The 15,639-nt window shown below is 43.1% G+C and overlaps 1 protein-coding gene across 2 annotated transcripts in view; it reads left to right on the top strand.

The window, feature by feature from the left end:
* Window positions 1-15,639, top strand: part of LOC133476688 (voltage-dependent calcium channel gamma-2 subunit) — a 40,501-nt gene that overhangs the window by 9,694 nt on the left and 15,168 nt on the right. The window contains exon 2 of one of the 2 annotated variants that reach the window (XM_061770405.1): window positions 12,773-12,856. The exons of the other annotated variant lie outside the window; for it this stretch is intronic. Coding sequence (XP_061626389.1) covers window positions 12,773-12,856 — 84 coding nt within the window. The remainder of the gene's footprint in view (window positions 1-12,772; window positions 12,857-15,639) is intronic. 2 annotated transcript variants of the gene reach the window in all.

The following is a 15,639-nucleotide window of genomic DNA, read 5'->3' as shown; positions in this document are numbered from 1 at the left end:
AAAATTACAGGAGTCTCTCATCTTTTGAAGTGGGAGAACTTGCACAATTGGTGGCTGACTTAATACTCCTCCCCCCCCCCCCCCCCCCCCCCCACTGTGTGTACGTACAATATCCACCCCATTTCGTGTCGATTGCGGAAACGGGCACTCATTTTTTCAAACTTGCCAGGGGGTCCTCAAGAGTGGATTTTCCCAAAATGGTAACTGACTTCCTGTTTGATTTCGGGTATAGGTCCTTGAGACTTCTTCGTGCGTCCTGTTATGATAGACATGTCTGCCCAATTCCGTGTCAATCGGTGAAACTAGTGTCGGGGCTCATTTTTTTCCAACTTTCAAGGCGGCATTATTGAGTGAATTTGCCCAAAATGGCTGTTTCAAAACAAAACAAAAAAATAGCCAGCTTCCTGTTCAATTTCTGGCATAAGTCCTTTAGAGCTCTTCGTGCGTCCTGTTATGATAGACAAGTCTGCCCAATTTCGTGGTGTCGGGGCTCATTTTTTTCCAGCTTTCAAGGCGGCATTATTGAGTGAATTTGCCCAAAATGGTTGTTCCAAAAGGCGGCACGGTGGCCGACTGGTTAGAGCGTCAGCCTCACAGTTCTGAGGTGCGGGGTTCAATCCCCGTCCCCGCCTGTGTGGAGTTTGCATGTTCTCCCCGTGCCTGCGTGGGTTTTCTCCGGGCACATCCCCAAAACATGCATTCATTGGAGACTCTAAATTGCCCGTAGGCGTGACTGTGAGTGCGAATGGTTGTTTGTTTCGATGTGCCCTGCGATTGGCTGGCAACCGGTTCAGGGCGTACCCCGCCTCCTGCCCGATGACAGCTGGGATAGGCTCCGGCACGCCCGCGACCCTCGTGAGGAGAAGCCGCTCAGAAAATGGATGGATGGATGGGTTGTTCCAAAAGAAAATAGCTGCCTTCCTGTTTGGATTCTGGCATGAGTCCTTGAGACTTCTTCGTGGGTCCTCTTATGGTAGACATGTCACGTCTGCCCAATTTCGTGTCAATTGGTGTAACTGGTGTCGGGGGCTAATTTTCTTTTCTCCAACTTTCAAGGAAGGGGATTTTTAAAAGTAAGACCTGTCATTCGCTAAATGCGACAACTAGTTACGAATAAGTTTTGTGATATTCTTTTTAGATAAATCGCATCTTTTATAGCTCGTCATAATTGACTATTTCCTGCTCAGCATCGTGGTCAAAAGAATCCTCTGACCAAAAAAACAAAACAAGCAGTACCTCTCAGTCTCCACGCCGGCACGCTGCCGTAAAATACATAAATCCTCTTATCTCTCAAGGAGATTAAAAAAACTCAGGAAGAACAATCAGTGAGTGAAGGAAGGATGGGGTGAGGAAGAGGTGGACGTGGGATAGAAGGAGAGGATGAGGAGGCAAAAAGGGATAGGTGTGATGGAAAAAAGAACACTGTGCAGGCTTGGGCTTGATGGCGAGTCATCAAACTACATTGCAACGCTTCATCCGCACCAAATGCCGAAAGAATCTTTCGGAATTTAGCACTATCCGTGTATTTAGCAGACACGTTTCAAATTTGTAAGGAATCGGACCTTGTAAAATGGCGTTTTCAAACCAAAATAGCAGGCTTTCTGTGCATTTTCGGGCAGGACTTTTGGAGACTTTATTATAATTTCAGATAAAGTTTTTGAGCTACTGTGAATTGAGCCCAAAGTGTTTGCTGCAAACCAAAATGCCAGACTTCCTGTACACTTCCAGACAAGGTTTGTAGTCATTTTTTTGTGTGGGTCTACTGATAATAGACATACCTACCAAATTTCATGTGGCTGAGTGTAACTGGCCTCGGGGTTTGGAAGACAATTTTGGGTTGCACGACTGTTAGCACTAATTGACGCTTCAAAGACGTCCTATGTCTTTTCAGATATGGGTTCTCGGACGTGTTTTGTACTCCTATTTCATGTTGTGCAGGGCAAGCGGACAATTGTTGAGGGTTGAGACTCGAGAGAGTGTTTGTCAATGCTTACTTTCAACCAACGTCCTGTGTCTTTTCAGGCATGGCTTTTGGACTTTTTTTCTACACATACCTACTCAATTTCATGTTGCTAAGTGAAACTAGTTTCGGGCAAACATTTTCCAAAAACTCAGGTGCTGTAGAGTGCAGACCCTAATTTTCTGGTGGTTGCAAATTCACTCTGGTCAAACCAAAAATGACTGACTTCCTGTGACTTTTAAGGCGTGAGTTCTTGAGGCTTTTTTTTGTGGTTCTATTCATGATAAACACATGTACCAAATTTCAAGTTGCCTGATGAAACTGGCTTCAGGGGCTGAATTCTCCCCCCCAAACTCCTGTAACTGCTACCGGACCAGAATGAACACAGCTTTGGTGAATTTCAGGGGAAAAAAAGATTTATTTCAGAATATAAAAGCCCAGAAAATGGTTAAACAGGCACGTCACATCCCCACGTCACAAGAGGAACTGAAGAGGGTCCACTAAGGTCACTGATGTGGTCCCCCACAAAAGCAGAAATACCAGTTTTAAGTGTGTTTATAGGCCGCTACGCTATCAGCGCTGGTTGCTATGGACCTATATGAGCCTTTGAACAGCCGTTGCTATGCAGCGAGCGAGTGAGGCAGAGCAATGAGCCAGAGGCCCATGCAGTGGATGAGTCATATCCCTCCCCCCACCCAGACCTCCCTTCACTAACACTTGTAGACCCCTATTGCGTTCCTTACACACACACACGCAAACAACGACGCACCTCCTGGCGTTCTCGTGGCGGCCGAACCTGTCAAACATGGCTGACGGCGCGCATGAAAACACACACACACACACACACACACACACACACCTGGCTGCGGCGGCGGCGGCGGCGGCGTCATTGCAGAGGCACACGCACACATTCAGTGTAACCCGTTGTGTCGCTTGACACGCCCTCTGCTACTACGAGAGGAGAGCTCGGTGTGGTCATGTGACCCACATCGCAGCTTCAACCTTAAGACTTCTCTGGCATATTTTTTTTTTGCGGCTTCTATATTGTAGGTTGAATTTTCCAGAGAACAGTCATTGTATGTATTCCTTTCAATTAGCCTTAAAGGGTCAAGCTACACAAATGAAAACCATTGATATTGATTGATTTCATGTTAGTGACTGAAAATGGTTTCGGGGACTGAATTTTCAAACCTATGCCCATTTTTCAAGATTGCTACTGCTACTGCAATTTGACCCGAAAAATGTCTGCTTCAAAGCAAAATGGCAGACTTTCTGTGTCTTTTCTGGCATGGCTTCTTCAGGCTTTTTCCGTGGGTCTACTCAAGATAGACACGCCTGCCAAATTTCATGTTGCTAAGTCAAACTGGCTTCGCGGGCTGCATTAGCTCCCCAAAATTCCAATGGACTCCATTAACCTTTGGCTGTTTTCTGCAAGTGTGCCTCGCGACTAAAATGATCAGTCTTTGTCATTATTGAGTCTTAAGATGTCCAAGCAGCAATTTTGAAGGAAGGTGACAATTTGGTCATTTGAGTAAGATCTTTGAATTGGATTTTAGGACTTGAGGAAGTCACTAGGACACAAATATGAACAGTTGAGTCAGCGTTGCACTGTCGTCTTCTCGCTCAGCGGACAATAAAAGTGGCCTCCCACTTAATTCCCAAGCATCAATTCAAGCTCAAGTGAGTCGATGGACAAATTAAGAGCGTTAAGATCCAAATGAAGATGAGTGTGGATTCACAGTGTCATAAACGAGCGCGGGGATTTCAACAAAAGCACGTAAACGTAAAGCTGCGTCTTCTTCAAACCTTTTTACGGTCCAGAACAAAACACACTTAACAGCCCCGTGCTAAGCCTGTGTATAAAAAAAAAAAACAGTCATAGACAGTGCATCTGGAAAGTAGTTACAAGGCTTTGTGCACATTTTGTTACATTACAGCCTTATTCCAAACTGTAATCTCTTCTTTTGTAAAGCATTGCGTCCACAACCACAACATCCCAACATTTGAGTTGGGTTTTGATGTTTTGTAATCCCACGTAGAGTTTCTGTTTTCAACGTACTGTTGCATTAAAAGTCAATACGTTTGTCACGGGTTGGGTTAGTGTTAAGGATTAACTTTTGGGGTTAGAGATTGGGTTAGGCTTTAGAGGGTTAGGGTTAGGGTTGGGGTTTTACGGATAGGTTTGGGGGTTCGATTTACAGCTCAGGGTTAGGCTTTAGAATTTAGGGGTTGGGGTTAGTGTCAGGGGTTAAAGCTAGTGTTAAAGGTTCGAATATTGGGTTAGAGGTTGGGGTGAGTGTCAGGTGTTAGGATTTACAGTTAGGGATTGTGGTTAGGGTTAGAGTTAGGGTTAGGATTTTGTCTCACATTAGGGATTGTGGTTAGGGTTTGGGATTAGGATTAGGGGTTTATGTGTTAGGGTTAGTTGGTTAGAAATTGTGTTTTAGGAGGAACACTGGCTAGGGTTAGTGTTTTTATTGAATTGAGATCCTCAAAGTTACATTCAATTAAATGGCCATTTTTCATTTACGTTTGCTGTCCATTTGTTCATGTTCGTCATCTAGTTCTTCTCCGTGTTTATTTGGCCCACTGATCTGATGTCACCGCAAGTCGCTAATTTCCATTAGATTCACTTGAAATGTCCTGTAGCCGCTTCACCTTCCTTATTTGAATAGCCAAAGTCAAAACCTTTTAGAGGCCAGAGGCTTTAAAAGGCACAAATAAGGCAGAGAAACATGAAACCAATGTACACGTTAAGTGCGGTGCGATGTAATGCATTGATCAGCGTGATCAAAACGAGCATGTGCCAACCGCTGGACGTCATCAAGCCAAACAATGTTGGAGGAAATTTGGACTAAACTAAGCGAAGGTGACGCAGCGTGACAAAATTTGCTTGACCAATACAATTCTTTCACACTCTCCATTAATCTGCATGTATATTTTCCCTGCAACGGTACCTGTGCCATGAAGTTACAGACTTGTATGGTCCCTGTTTTGACTTTTTAGGATTTTATTTTTTTTTTGCTATGTATTATAAAGGGAGCCTTATCTCGTGACAATTTAGTAGGATTTTGTACAAGAACTAAGGCTGCAATTGAGAGAAAGCTGACATTTGGGGGAAATGTCAGTGAATATAAAAGAAGGAACTTTTCTTTCATTTAGGTTTTTTGTCTAAATTAGTCCGATTATGTCTGTGATGTTGATGTTTTGTTGGATTATAGTACATTGTCATTTCATATGTACTTGAGATAAGCTTTTCTTCTAAATTCTTGTCAGAATCTAAAAGGATTCCATTTTTACTGCAACAAAACAAGCCTGTTCTTGTGAAAATTGAGAAGAAGTTTGTACAAAGAAGGAGCATGAGAAAGCTGACATATTTTGGAGGCAAACTGCTGTTATCTATCTATCTATAGAGTATATATAGATATATATATTGTATAGATTGATAGATTGATAGATAGATAACAGTAGTACAGTGCATAACTAAAATGCTTACATTTTGGTGACAATTTAGAAGAACTTTGTATCGGTATTTATACACTGAACGAAACTTATAACAATATAATATGTTTAGTTTCGAACTGAAATGCGGTGTTTAGATTTGTGCTTTGGCAATGTACACATTCAAAACACCTGAGGGAAGAATCCGTCTCGGCGGGTGTCGCCGTCTCGGCCACCAAGCGTCTTAGTGGCGTGGAGACACGAGCGCCAGATGTGCTTTTCAAAGGTTCGGGGGGAAGAAAGCATTTGTGTGTTTTCCCACCGAGGCGGGTCATGAAAGGCCACCCAGTATAAAGTATTCAGCGACGACACGAGGCATTCGTGCGGGCGACATGTTCGACGTGCGATGGGAACGTAGCGACAACTTAGCAGCCTCTCGAGGTGTGAAATATATACACAGATGATGCCAAGCTTTTTAGGGAAACTTGTCGTTTATCTCCCGGCTTGTGTATTATTCAGGAGGGTGGATATATTCGCATATTGTCATTGTAGCAACATATCATCATGTATCATCCTTTTGGAAACATAGCATCTTCTTATGAATTCATTTTCGCAACAGATCTTCACGTATTGTCATTTACGGAAGGTAGCTGTGATGTTAAAATGATGATAGAGGAAGAGGTGCTAAAATGACAATATGGGAAAATAGGTCACAAAACTGTCGACACTGGAAGATGTGGTTAAAATAACGACATGGGAAAATGTGTTGCTAAAATCACAATACGGGAGTTCTGTTGCTAAAATGATGTCTGCAAAATGACAATACGTGAACAAATGTTGCAAAAATGACGAAATATATAACGGTATGTTGATAAACTGACAATACGGGAAGATATTTTGGTAAAATGACGATATGTTAAGATAGTTGGGTTAAAATGACAATACGTGAAGACATTTTGCCAAAACAACGATACGCAAACGTAAAGACGTTGTTGAAATAATAATAATAACAATAATAATAATATCAAGTCGAGTTTCAAGAGAAATTGCGGGTGAATGCAGAATTGCTGAATGAAAATCGTGTGGGTTGCTATTGAATCATATGGAATGATATTGAATGATGTTGAATAATATGGAATAATGTGGAATGATATTCAATGGTATAGAATGAAGTGAAGTGCTTTTATTTTGAAAATCTAAGGAAATTTAACAATTTGGAATAGTTCATAGGATGGCTTGAATGAGCTGAACACAACATGGGAGTGGTTTGAATCAGTTGAAAAAAAGGAAACTGTAGGTACATTTGTAAATTGTTTTGAATTTCAGACTTTTATTTGGAAAATCTAGGGAATTTTAGCAAAGTGCAACAGTTCATATGATAGCTCGAATCAGCTGAACACAAAGTTGGAACAGTTCAAATCGGTTGAGAACTAAGGAAACTAGGTACATTGGTAAAAAGAAAGATTTTGAATGTCAGGAAGACCAAAGTGCCCTAATTGGCGGGCCGCTGGGAGACGGCGACAGCCTCGCTACCCTTCCTCTATTCTGGAAGGAGCTAGACGAAGTAGTTCTGAGCATCCCAGACAGAGAGAGAGTCGTGATTGGTGCAGATTGGAATGGACATGTTGGTGAAGAAAATAGGGCTGATGAAGAAGTAATGGGTAAGTACGCCATCCGGAAAGGAACTTGGTGGGACAGATGGTGGTAGACTTTGCAAAAAGGATGCAAATGGCTGTAGTGAACACTTTTTTCCAGAAGAGGCAGGAACATAGGGTGACCTACAAGACCGGAGGTAGAAGCTCGACAGCATAGGATGGTGGTGTTTAAGATGACACTGGTGGTGGGGAGGAAGATTAGGAAGACAAAGGCATAGCAGAGAACCATGTGGTGGGAGCTGAGAAAAGGAAGAGTGTTGTGAGGCTTTTCGGGGAGAGGTGAGACAGGCTCTCGGTGGACAGGAGGAGCTTCCAGAAGACTGGACCACTACAGCCAAGGTGATCAGAGAGGCAGGCAGGAGAGTACTTGGTGTATCTTCTGGCAGGAAAGGCAAGAAGGAGACTTGGTGGTGGAACCTCACAGTACAGGAAATCATACAAGGAAAAAGGTTAGCTAAGAAGAAGTGCGAAACTGAGAGGACCGAGGAGAGGCGAAAGGAATACATTGAGATGTGACATAGGGCAAATGTAGAGGTGACAAAGGCCAAACGAGAGGCATATGATGACATGTATGCCAGATTGGACACTAAAGAGGGACAAAAGGATCTATACAGGTTGGCCAGACAGAGAGATAGAGATTAGAAGGATGTGCAGCAGGTTAAGGTGATTAAGGATAGAGATGGAAATGTGTTGAGAACTACAGAGGAATAAAGTGGATGAGCCACACAATGAAGTTATGGGAAGGAGTAGTGGAGGCTAGACACAGGACAGAAGTGAGTATTTGCGAGCAACAGTATGGTTTCATGCCTAGAAAGAGTACCACAGATGCATTATTTGCCTTGAGGATGTTGATGGAAAAGTACAGAGAAGGTCAGAAGGAGCTACATTGTGTCTTTGTAGATCTAGAGAAAGCCTATGACAGAGTACCCAGAGAGGAACTGTGGTACTGCATGCGGAAGTCTGGAGTGGCAGAGAAGTATGTTAGAATAATACAGGACATGTACGAGGGCAGCAGAACAGCGGTGAGGTGTGCTGTAGGTGTGACAGAGGAATTTAAGGTGGAGGTGGGACTGCATCAGGGATCAGCCCACAGCCCCTTCCTGTTTGCAGTGGTGATGGATAGGCTGACAGATGAGGTTAGACGGGAATCCCCGTAGACCATGATGTTTGCTGATGACGTTGGGATCTGCAGTGAAAGGAGGGAGCAGGTGGAGGAACAGTTAGAAAGATGGAGGCAGGCACTGCAAAGCAGAGGAATGAAGATTAGCTGAAGTAAGACAAATAAATATGTGCATGAATGAGAGGGGTGGTGGGGGAGAGTGAGGCTACAGGGAGAAGAGATAGCAAGGGTGGAGGACTTGAAATACTTGGGGTCAACCGTCCAGAGCAATGGCGAGTGTGGTCAGGAAGTGAAGACACGGGTCCAAGCAGGTTGGAACGGGTGGAGGAAGGTGTCAGGTGTGTTATGCGACAGAACAGTCTCTGCTCGGATGAATGGCAAAGTTTCGCAGACATTGGTGAGGCCGGCCACGATGTACGGATTAGAGACGGCGGCACTGAAGAGACAACAGGAAGCGGAGCTGGAGGTGGCGGAAATGAAGATGTTGAAGTTCGCTCTCGGAGTGACCGGGTTGGATCAAATTAGAAATGAGCTCATCAGAGGGACGGCCGAGGTTCGAGCCACAATGATGATATAGGAAGGGATATTTTGCTGAAAGGACATTATGGGATGGTGCGTTGATGATAATATGTAAAGATAATCTGTCGCTAAAATGGAAAGAAATGTTTCTAAACCGATGAGACTGAACGCTAACAGTAATATCAGTGATGACACAATCATCAAAGAAATGTGTGTAATAATAATAAATCACACTGCAAAAACACAAAGTATGCCTTGCATTGCTTTCCACTGTCGTGCATTGCAGCGCATAGCCAGCCTCCGACTCCAGTGTCACTGCAGAGCCATCTGATCATCATCATCATCGTAGCAGTGTGCTGTTAAATAATGCACATGCTATTAAACATGAAGTCAATGCTATTATTGTGAGGCCCACCATGACATCTCCATCATTCACTTATCCAATTAGCCTTTCTCTCAATGAGTTACACCAATAGAATGAGACCTCGGTGACCCGAGCCAATCAGAGGGCAGCTTGTTGGCTGACCTCAATGGTGTTAAAGACACGTTAATGTAGCACAGCAGGCATCCTCATTGAACAATTAACACGACTAAAGGCACATTGTGATGCTTTACCATCTTTCTGTATTGTAATTTCACGAACATATCTTTACACCTTGTTATTTTAACACTATATCTTCATGGATTGACATTTTAGTAACGTACTGTACCTTTACATGCCGTTATATTTTAGCAACAACATATCTATACGTATTATCATTTTAGCTAAACATATCTTCACATATTGTCATTTCAGTGACATCTGTATGATTGGGTATTCAGGAAAAGGAGTATTCTTGATGGGGCAAGGTTCACCACTTTGTGAGCAACTGCGTGAACTAATAGTCCAACAGTTTAAGAACAACATTTCTCAATGTACAATTGTAAGGAATTTAGGGATTTCATCAAGTATGATCCACAATATCATCAAAAGATTCAGAGAATCTGGAGAAATCTCTGCAGGTCAGCGGCAAGGCCGAAAACGGACAATGAATGCACGCGAACTTGGATCCCTCACGTGGCACTGCATTAAAAACCGTCATCATAGTGTAAAGGATATTGCCGTCTGGGCTCAGGAACATTTCACAAAACCATTAGCAGTTAACAAAGTTTGTCGCTACAGCTACAAATGCAAGTTAAAACTCTACCATGTAAAGCGAAAGCCATACATCAACAACACCCAGAAACGCCGCCGGCTTCTCTGGGCCTGAGCTGATGGGCTGAGGCAGGGTAGAAAAGTGTGCTGTGGTCTGATGAGTCTATATTTCAAATTGTTTTTGGAAATCAAAAAGGAAAAGAACCATCCATGTTTTGGAGTAACATATGCTGCCATTCCAACCAGGAATGGACCGACCGTCTTTTTCAGGGATGTCCCTGATTATTTCAGCAAGGCAATGCCAAGCCACATTCTGCACGTTACAAGAGTGTGACTTTGTAGAAAAAAGTCAGAGTACTATACCAGACTGACCTGCCAGCAGTACAGAAAATGTGTCGCACATTATGAGGCGCAAAATACCACAAGGCAGACCCCAGACTGTTGAGCAACTCAAGTTGTACATAAGGTAGAATGGGGATGAATTTCCCCAACACAGCTTCAACAATTAGTGACCACAGTTCCCAAAAGCTTATTGAGTGTTGTTAAAAGGAAAGGTAATGTAACACAGTCATAAACGTGCCCCTGTCCCAACTTTTTGGGAACGTGTTGCAGGCGTCAAATTGAAAATAGGTGAATATTTGCACACACAAAAAACAACAAAACAATAGTTTCTCAGTTTGAATATGAAATATCTTGTCTCTGCAATTTAATATAGGTTGAAAAGCAAATCATTGTGTTGTGTTTTTATTTGTTTGGTTGGAATTGGACTTTGTAATTTTACCTACGTATCATATACATTGTCATTGGAGCATTTTATTTTCCCATGTCATCATTTTAGCATCCGCTTTTTGCCCGAAGTCAGCTGGGCTATAGGCTCCAGCACCTCCTGATATATAACCTCCCTTTACTAACATACTGTATGTACTGTATATGTACTATTGACATTTTATCATCGCATCATCACTTTTCTTTGAATTTACACTGACATCACATCAAGAGCTCAGCAGTAGATTACCGGATTTAAAAAAAAAAAAGTGATGTCATGTTTTAAATAGATGACTCAGCTCTGTGGATCCATCATTTCCAGTGGTGAAAGCTATTCAGCTTATTTCTGGAGCTTCTTTGTAGGACTCATGACAAAATAGGACAGGAAGTCTCGTCCAGACACTCATTTACGGGACACAACATTAGGTACACGCCAACTGCCAATCAAGGTTAATTAAGGGCCTGTTTAGGAAGGCCATAAACTCGAATGGATCCTATCGTCGTTTAGCAGCGTATCTTTACATACCATCATCTTCGTAATGTATCTTTATGTTTAGTCATTTTGGCAACATATCTTTCCGTATTATCATTTTACCAAAATGATGTGCTCATATTGTCATTTTAGCAACATATCTTTCCGTGTCATTGTTTTTGGTAACATGTCTTCATTTGCCATCATTTGACAAGCATATTGTACTGTTCAAACTCTTTTCATGTACAACAGTATCTTTAGTTTCCCAGCATATCTTTCTGTATCATCATTTTACCAAAGTATCTTCTGTCCTTTAGAATATCTTTAGTCATTTAGCATATATTACATCCATCCATCCATCCATCCATTTCCTGAGCCGCTTCTCCTCACGCGGGTCGCGGGCGTGCCCCGCGGGGCCTATCCCAGCTGTCATCGGGCAGGAGAGGCGGGGTACACCCCGAACTGGTTGCCAGCCAATCGCAGGGCACATACAAACAAACAAGCATTCGCACTCACAGTCATGCCTACGGGCAATTTCGAGTCTCCAATGAATGCGCATGTTTTGGGGATGTGGGAGGAAGAAAAGCCACGCAGGCACGGGGACGGGGATTGAACCCCGCACCTCAGAACTGTGAGGCTGACGCTCTAACCGGTCGTCCACCGTGCCGCCCCCCATATATTCCATACAGTGCACAATCGGTATTTTAGCACCAAAACCTCCCCATCGTTTTAGTAACCTTTTTCAACTTCTTAGCACCATATACTATTCCTGTATAGTCCTTTTAGCAATATAAAGTCTCAAATCGTTATTTTAGCACCATAACTTCCATTATTAGCATTTTAGTGACATGTTTCTTCATCATATCATATCATATATCGTATCATCATTTTACGAACATACAGTATGTTCCCGTATCAACACTTTAACAACGTATCTCCTGGTATCCTTATTTTAGGAACATATCTTCCCGTCTTTTAATTTTAATAAGATGTCTTCCCATATCATAATTTGAGTTTGTTTGTTTGTATTACGAATCGTAATTTTAGCGACGTGTGGTATCCTCATTTTAGTAACATAGCTTCCCGTGTTGCCAATTTAATAACATATCTTTTCCGTATTGTCATATTAGTAAGATTTCTTCTGGTGTTATTTTAGCACGACATCCTCCCATATCCAAATTTTAGTGATCTATATCTTTTCTTCTTCCTACATAGCCAACATACACACACACACACACACACATCCAACCTTTTGTCATTTTAGTAACATATCTTTTTCAATCCCATATCTTTGCATATGATCATTTTCGTGAGCTATCCTTCGGCATTGGTCCAATTCAACTGCCAATAAAGGCTAGTTAAGGGCCTGTTTCTGAAGGCTTATAAAACTGCTGGCTACTTTATTTCCCCCTCCTGCTGTGCTCTGCTTATCCTAATTCTTATTTAATAATGAATCGAGTCTTTCAAAGAGCCCGCAGCCGCGGGATTAGCCCTAAGCTGCAAAGGCGCCTGCCTGTAGGATCACGATGCGGGTTGAAGAGCAGTGTGACGGAAGCACCCGAATGCAGGCCCACGTCGATCCAATGATGCCACGCAGCATCCTGTTTATGCGCTGCGGCATCTGTTCACATGACATCTGGCATCTGTTACTGCGCCGTTTCCTTGATTAAGTGTGTTCAATTCAAGTTTCTTTTGTGTCTGTCAGGTTCCTTCAAAGGCATGTGCAAACAGATAGATCACTTCCCGGAGGATGCCGACTATGAGGCTGACGCTTCAGAGTACTTCCTACGTGAGTCCAGTCTGATCTGTATCAGGGTATTTTTCAATGTATTGTCATTTGATCAACATAACATCATTCATTATTTTACGTATTGTCCTTTTGGCAACATATCTTTAATGTCAGTTTAGCAACATACCATCAGGAGTCGTCATTGATGCATGTACCGTCACTTGAGCATCATATCTTCCCGTATGGCCATTTTAGCAACCTATCTTTCCGTATTGTCATTTGCAGCACATTTTTACAAACATCCTTATGAACCAAGATATGGTCATTTTAGAACCCCATCGTTTTGTATCAACAGGTGCTTCCAACGATCATGCGATGAAGTGAATTTTGACCAATGTTACCTTGCTACGTCGTGTTGATTCAAATCGACAAGAGTCCAACGTGAGTTGCGAGCTGTCAACCTTGACCACTTGGGGTGGACGAGTGAGAGTGCGGGACCACAAAAGGACAGGGAGGAGGACCGCGTGAGAGGAGGGTAACGTTTGCGGAGGTGAAGGGCGAGAGGAAGGGTAGCGAGGCTGTCGCCGTCTCCCAGCGGCCCGCCAATTAGGGCACTTCGGTCTATAAATACAGCCGGACGGTTGCGTTATGTGGGTCAAACCTCCTCTCTTGTCCTCCCTGGCGTCCTCCCCACCCATCTGTTTGCACATTGCCGTCGAGGCCCGACAGCTGGTACGTGGCGGGAAAGATAGACGGACTGACGGGCATGAGCGGGAGGGATGGCACGGACAACCCCGCGGGTGTCTCTCCGTTTGCTAGGAATCTTGTTTGAGGGAGAGTGAAAGATCATTTTTGTAACCTTCCTTTACACATTGCCACATTGTCACATTGACATATTTTAAGGCATACTCATTTGATGAAACAATCAAATGAGTCCAATCTTCCTGTGGTATCATTTTAGCACCGTATCTTCCCATATCATCATTTAGTAACGTACCTTCCCATAAGTCATTTTCATGCGTCGTCACTTTAGCAACTTACCTTTATGTATCGTCATTTCAATAATGTGCTGTAAGTATCCTTTTAGCAAGATATCTATCTTTATGTATCATCATTTTACAAATATATCTGCCTGAATGGTCATTTTAGAACCGTCTTTACTGAATAAATCTTCCCATATGGTCACTTTAGCGTATGTACATATCGTCATTTTAGCAACATACGTCCCCGTATCCTCATTTTAGCATCGTAGCTTGACACACCCTTATTTTAGGTGTGCTGACATTCACAAGACAGATGAATCCTAAGAGTATGTGAAATGTCCCGCATTTTGCGTCTTGAGAGCTTCTTCGAGCGACTAACAGGGACTTTCAAAAAAGTGTCAATTTCATTTCAAAAAAACATCTTGGTTTTGTTTCCAGACAAGGACAGCTACCTCTGTTTGACCCAGTTTTGTATCCACTCTGTCCATATTTGGCTAAGACTGCCCCCCTTTCCTCTGATTGGTTGCTTCCGTGTGGAAGACCCACTTGTGAGCGGACACATGTTTATGTTGACAGCGCTGGCTCAGAAGCGGAGAGGCAGGCGGAGATCTTCGCTAGTGACGTAGATAAGCTGGAGAAATTCCAATGACCTGATTTCAGGCTTTGGAAATCGGGAATGTGTGGACCATTTGAATTCATATTTCACAGAGACAAATACCAGAAAAAGTTGCTTTGGCAAAATACGTCCGTCCCCCTTTAAAATCTCTATTAAAATATTGCCTGTGCGACTAAAACTATTCCCATTTATGATGGGGAGAAAACGCTTTCCAAATTCAAACAAATGGGAAATAACCAGCGTTCGGGGACCCCATGTGCTCCACTCTCATGTCTTTGGTCATCTCGCAGGTCAGGCGAATGCTTTTGCTGTCCGCTGACCTACATTGTGCAGAAGCAGATGCGCTGGAAAAGTGTGACAGCCGCCCTCACCTCCGCATTGCTTAGCAGCAAAACAAGTGTGAGCCTCAACTTCAAAGTGAATGTAAAAGGGCGCGTTTGGTGTTTTTAGGCTCACGTGAGCCATCTTTGCTGCATTTCTGCCTTTTACTTGTATCACCATGGCAACCGTTTGAACGATATCAAGTAAGGCCTTCATTTTGAAAACCCTGATCCACCAGCGTAGTCATTCAGTCGACATCTCCCCTGGACGTTGTAGATGCACAGTGGAAAGCAGATGTTTATCCACGATATAAAAAGACACAGGAAGCGTTTCCTGTTTTTGGCCCATTACGATTCCCCAAATCATTTCTATATGCTAAATGCCCGACTAACGAGAGAAGGCTTTTTTAAGCAGCCTTTTTCTTTCTTTCGTTCTTCTTTACTTCAAAGTCAGAAGTTGACATACAGGACATTTGATTAGTATTTGGTGCCGTTGCCTTTAAACTCTCTGACTCGGGTCAAACATTTTGGATGTCTTTCCACAAGCTTCTCACCCTAGTTGGCAGGAATTTTGGCCCATTCCTCCTGACAGAACTGGTGTAACTGAGCCAAGTTTATAAACAACGTTGCTCACATGTGACTTTTCAGGTCTGTCCATAAACCTTCAACGGGATTGAGATTGGGGCTTTGTGTGTGTGATGGCCACCACAGCAAAACACTGACTTTGGGTTCCCTAAGCCACTTTTGTAGCCACTTTGGCAGTCCGCTTGGAGTCATTTTCCATTTGGAAGACCCATTTGCGCCCGAGCTTTTCACTTGAGCTGTTGCTTCTGTATTTGCACATAATGTTCCTTCCTCATTGATGCGATCTGTTTGGTGAAGCAAAACAACCCTACAACATGCTGCTGCCAACCCAGCATTTCA

Source organism: Phyllopteryx taeniolatus, chromosome 4, assembly GCF_024500385.1.
Source record: "Phyllopteryx taeniolatus isolate TA_2022b chromosome 4, UOR_Ptae_1.2, whole genome shotgun sequence".
NCBI lineage: Eukaryota > Metazoa > Chordata > Actinopteri > Syngnathiformes > Syngnathidae > Phyllopteryx > Phyllopteryx taeniolatus.
The sequence above is the reverse complement of the archived record's forward strand: the minus strand, read 5'-3'. Positions and strand labels throughout refer to the sequence as shown.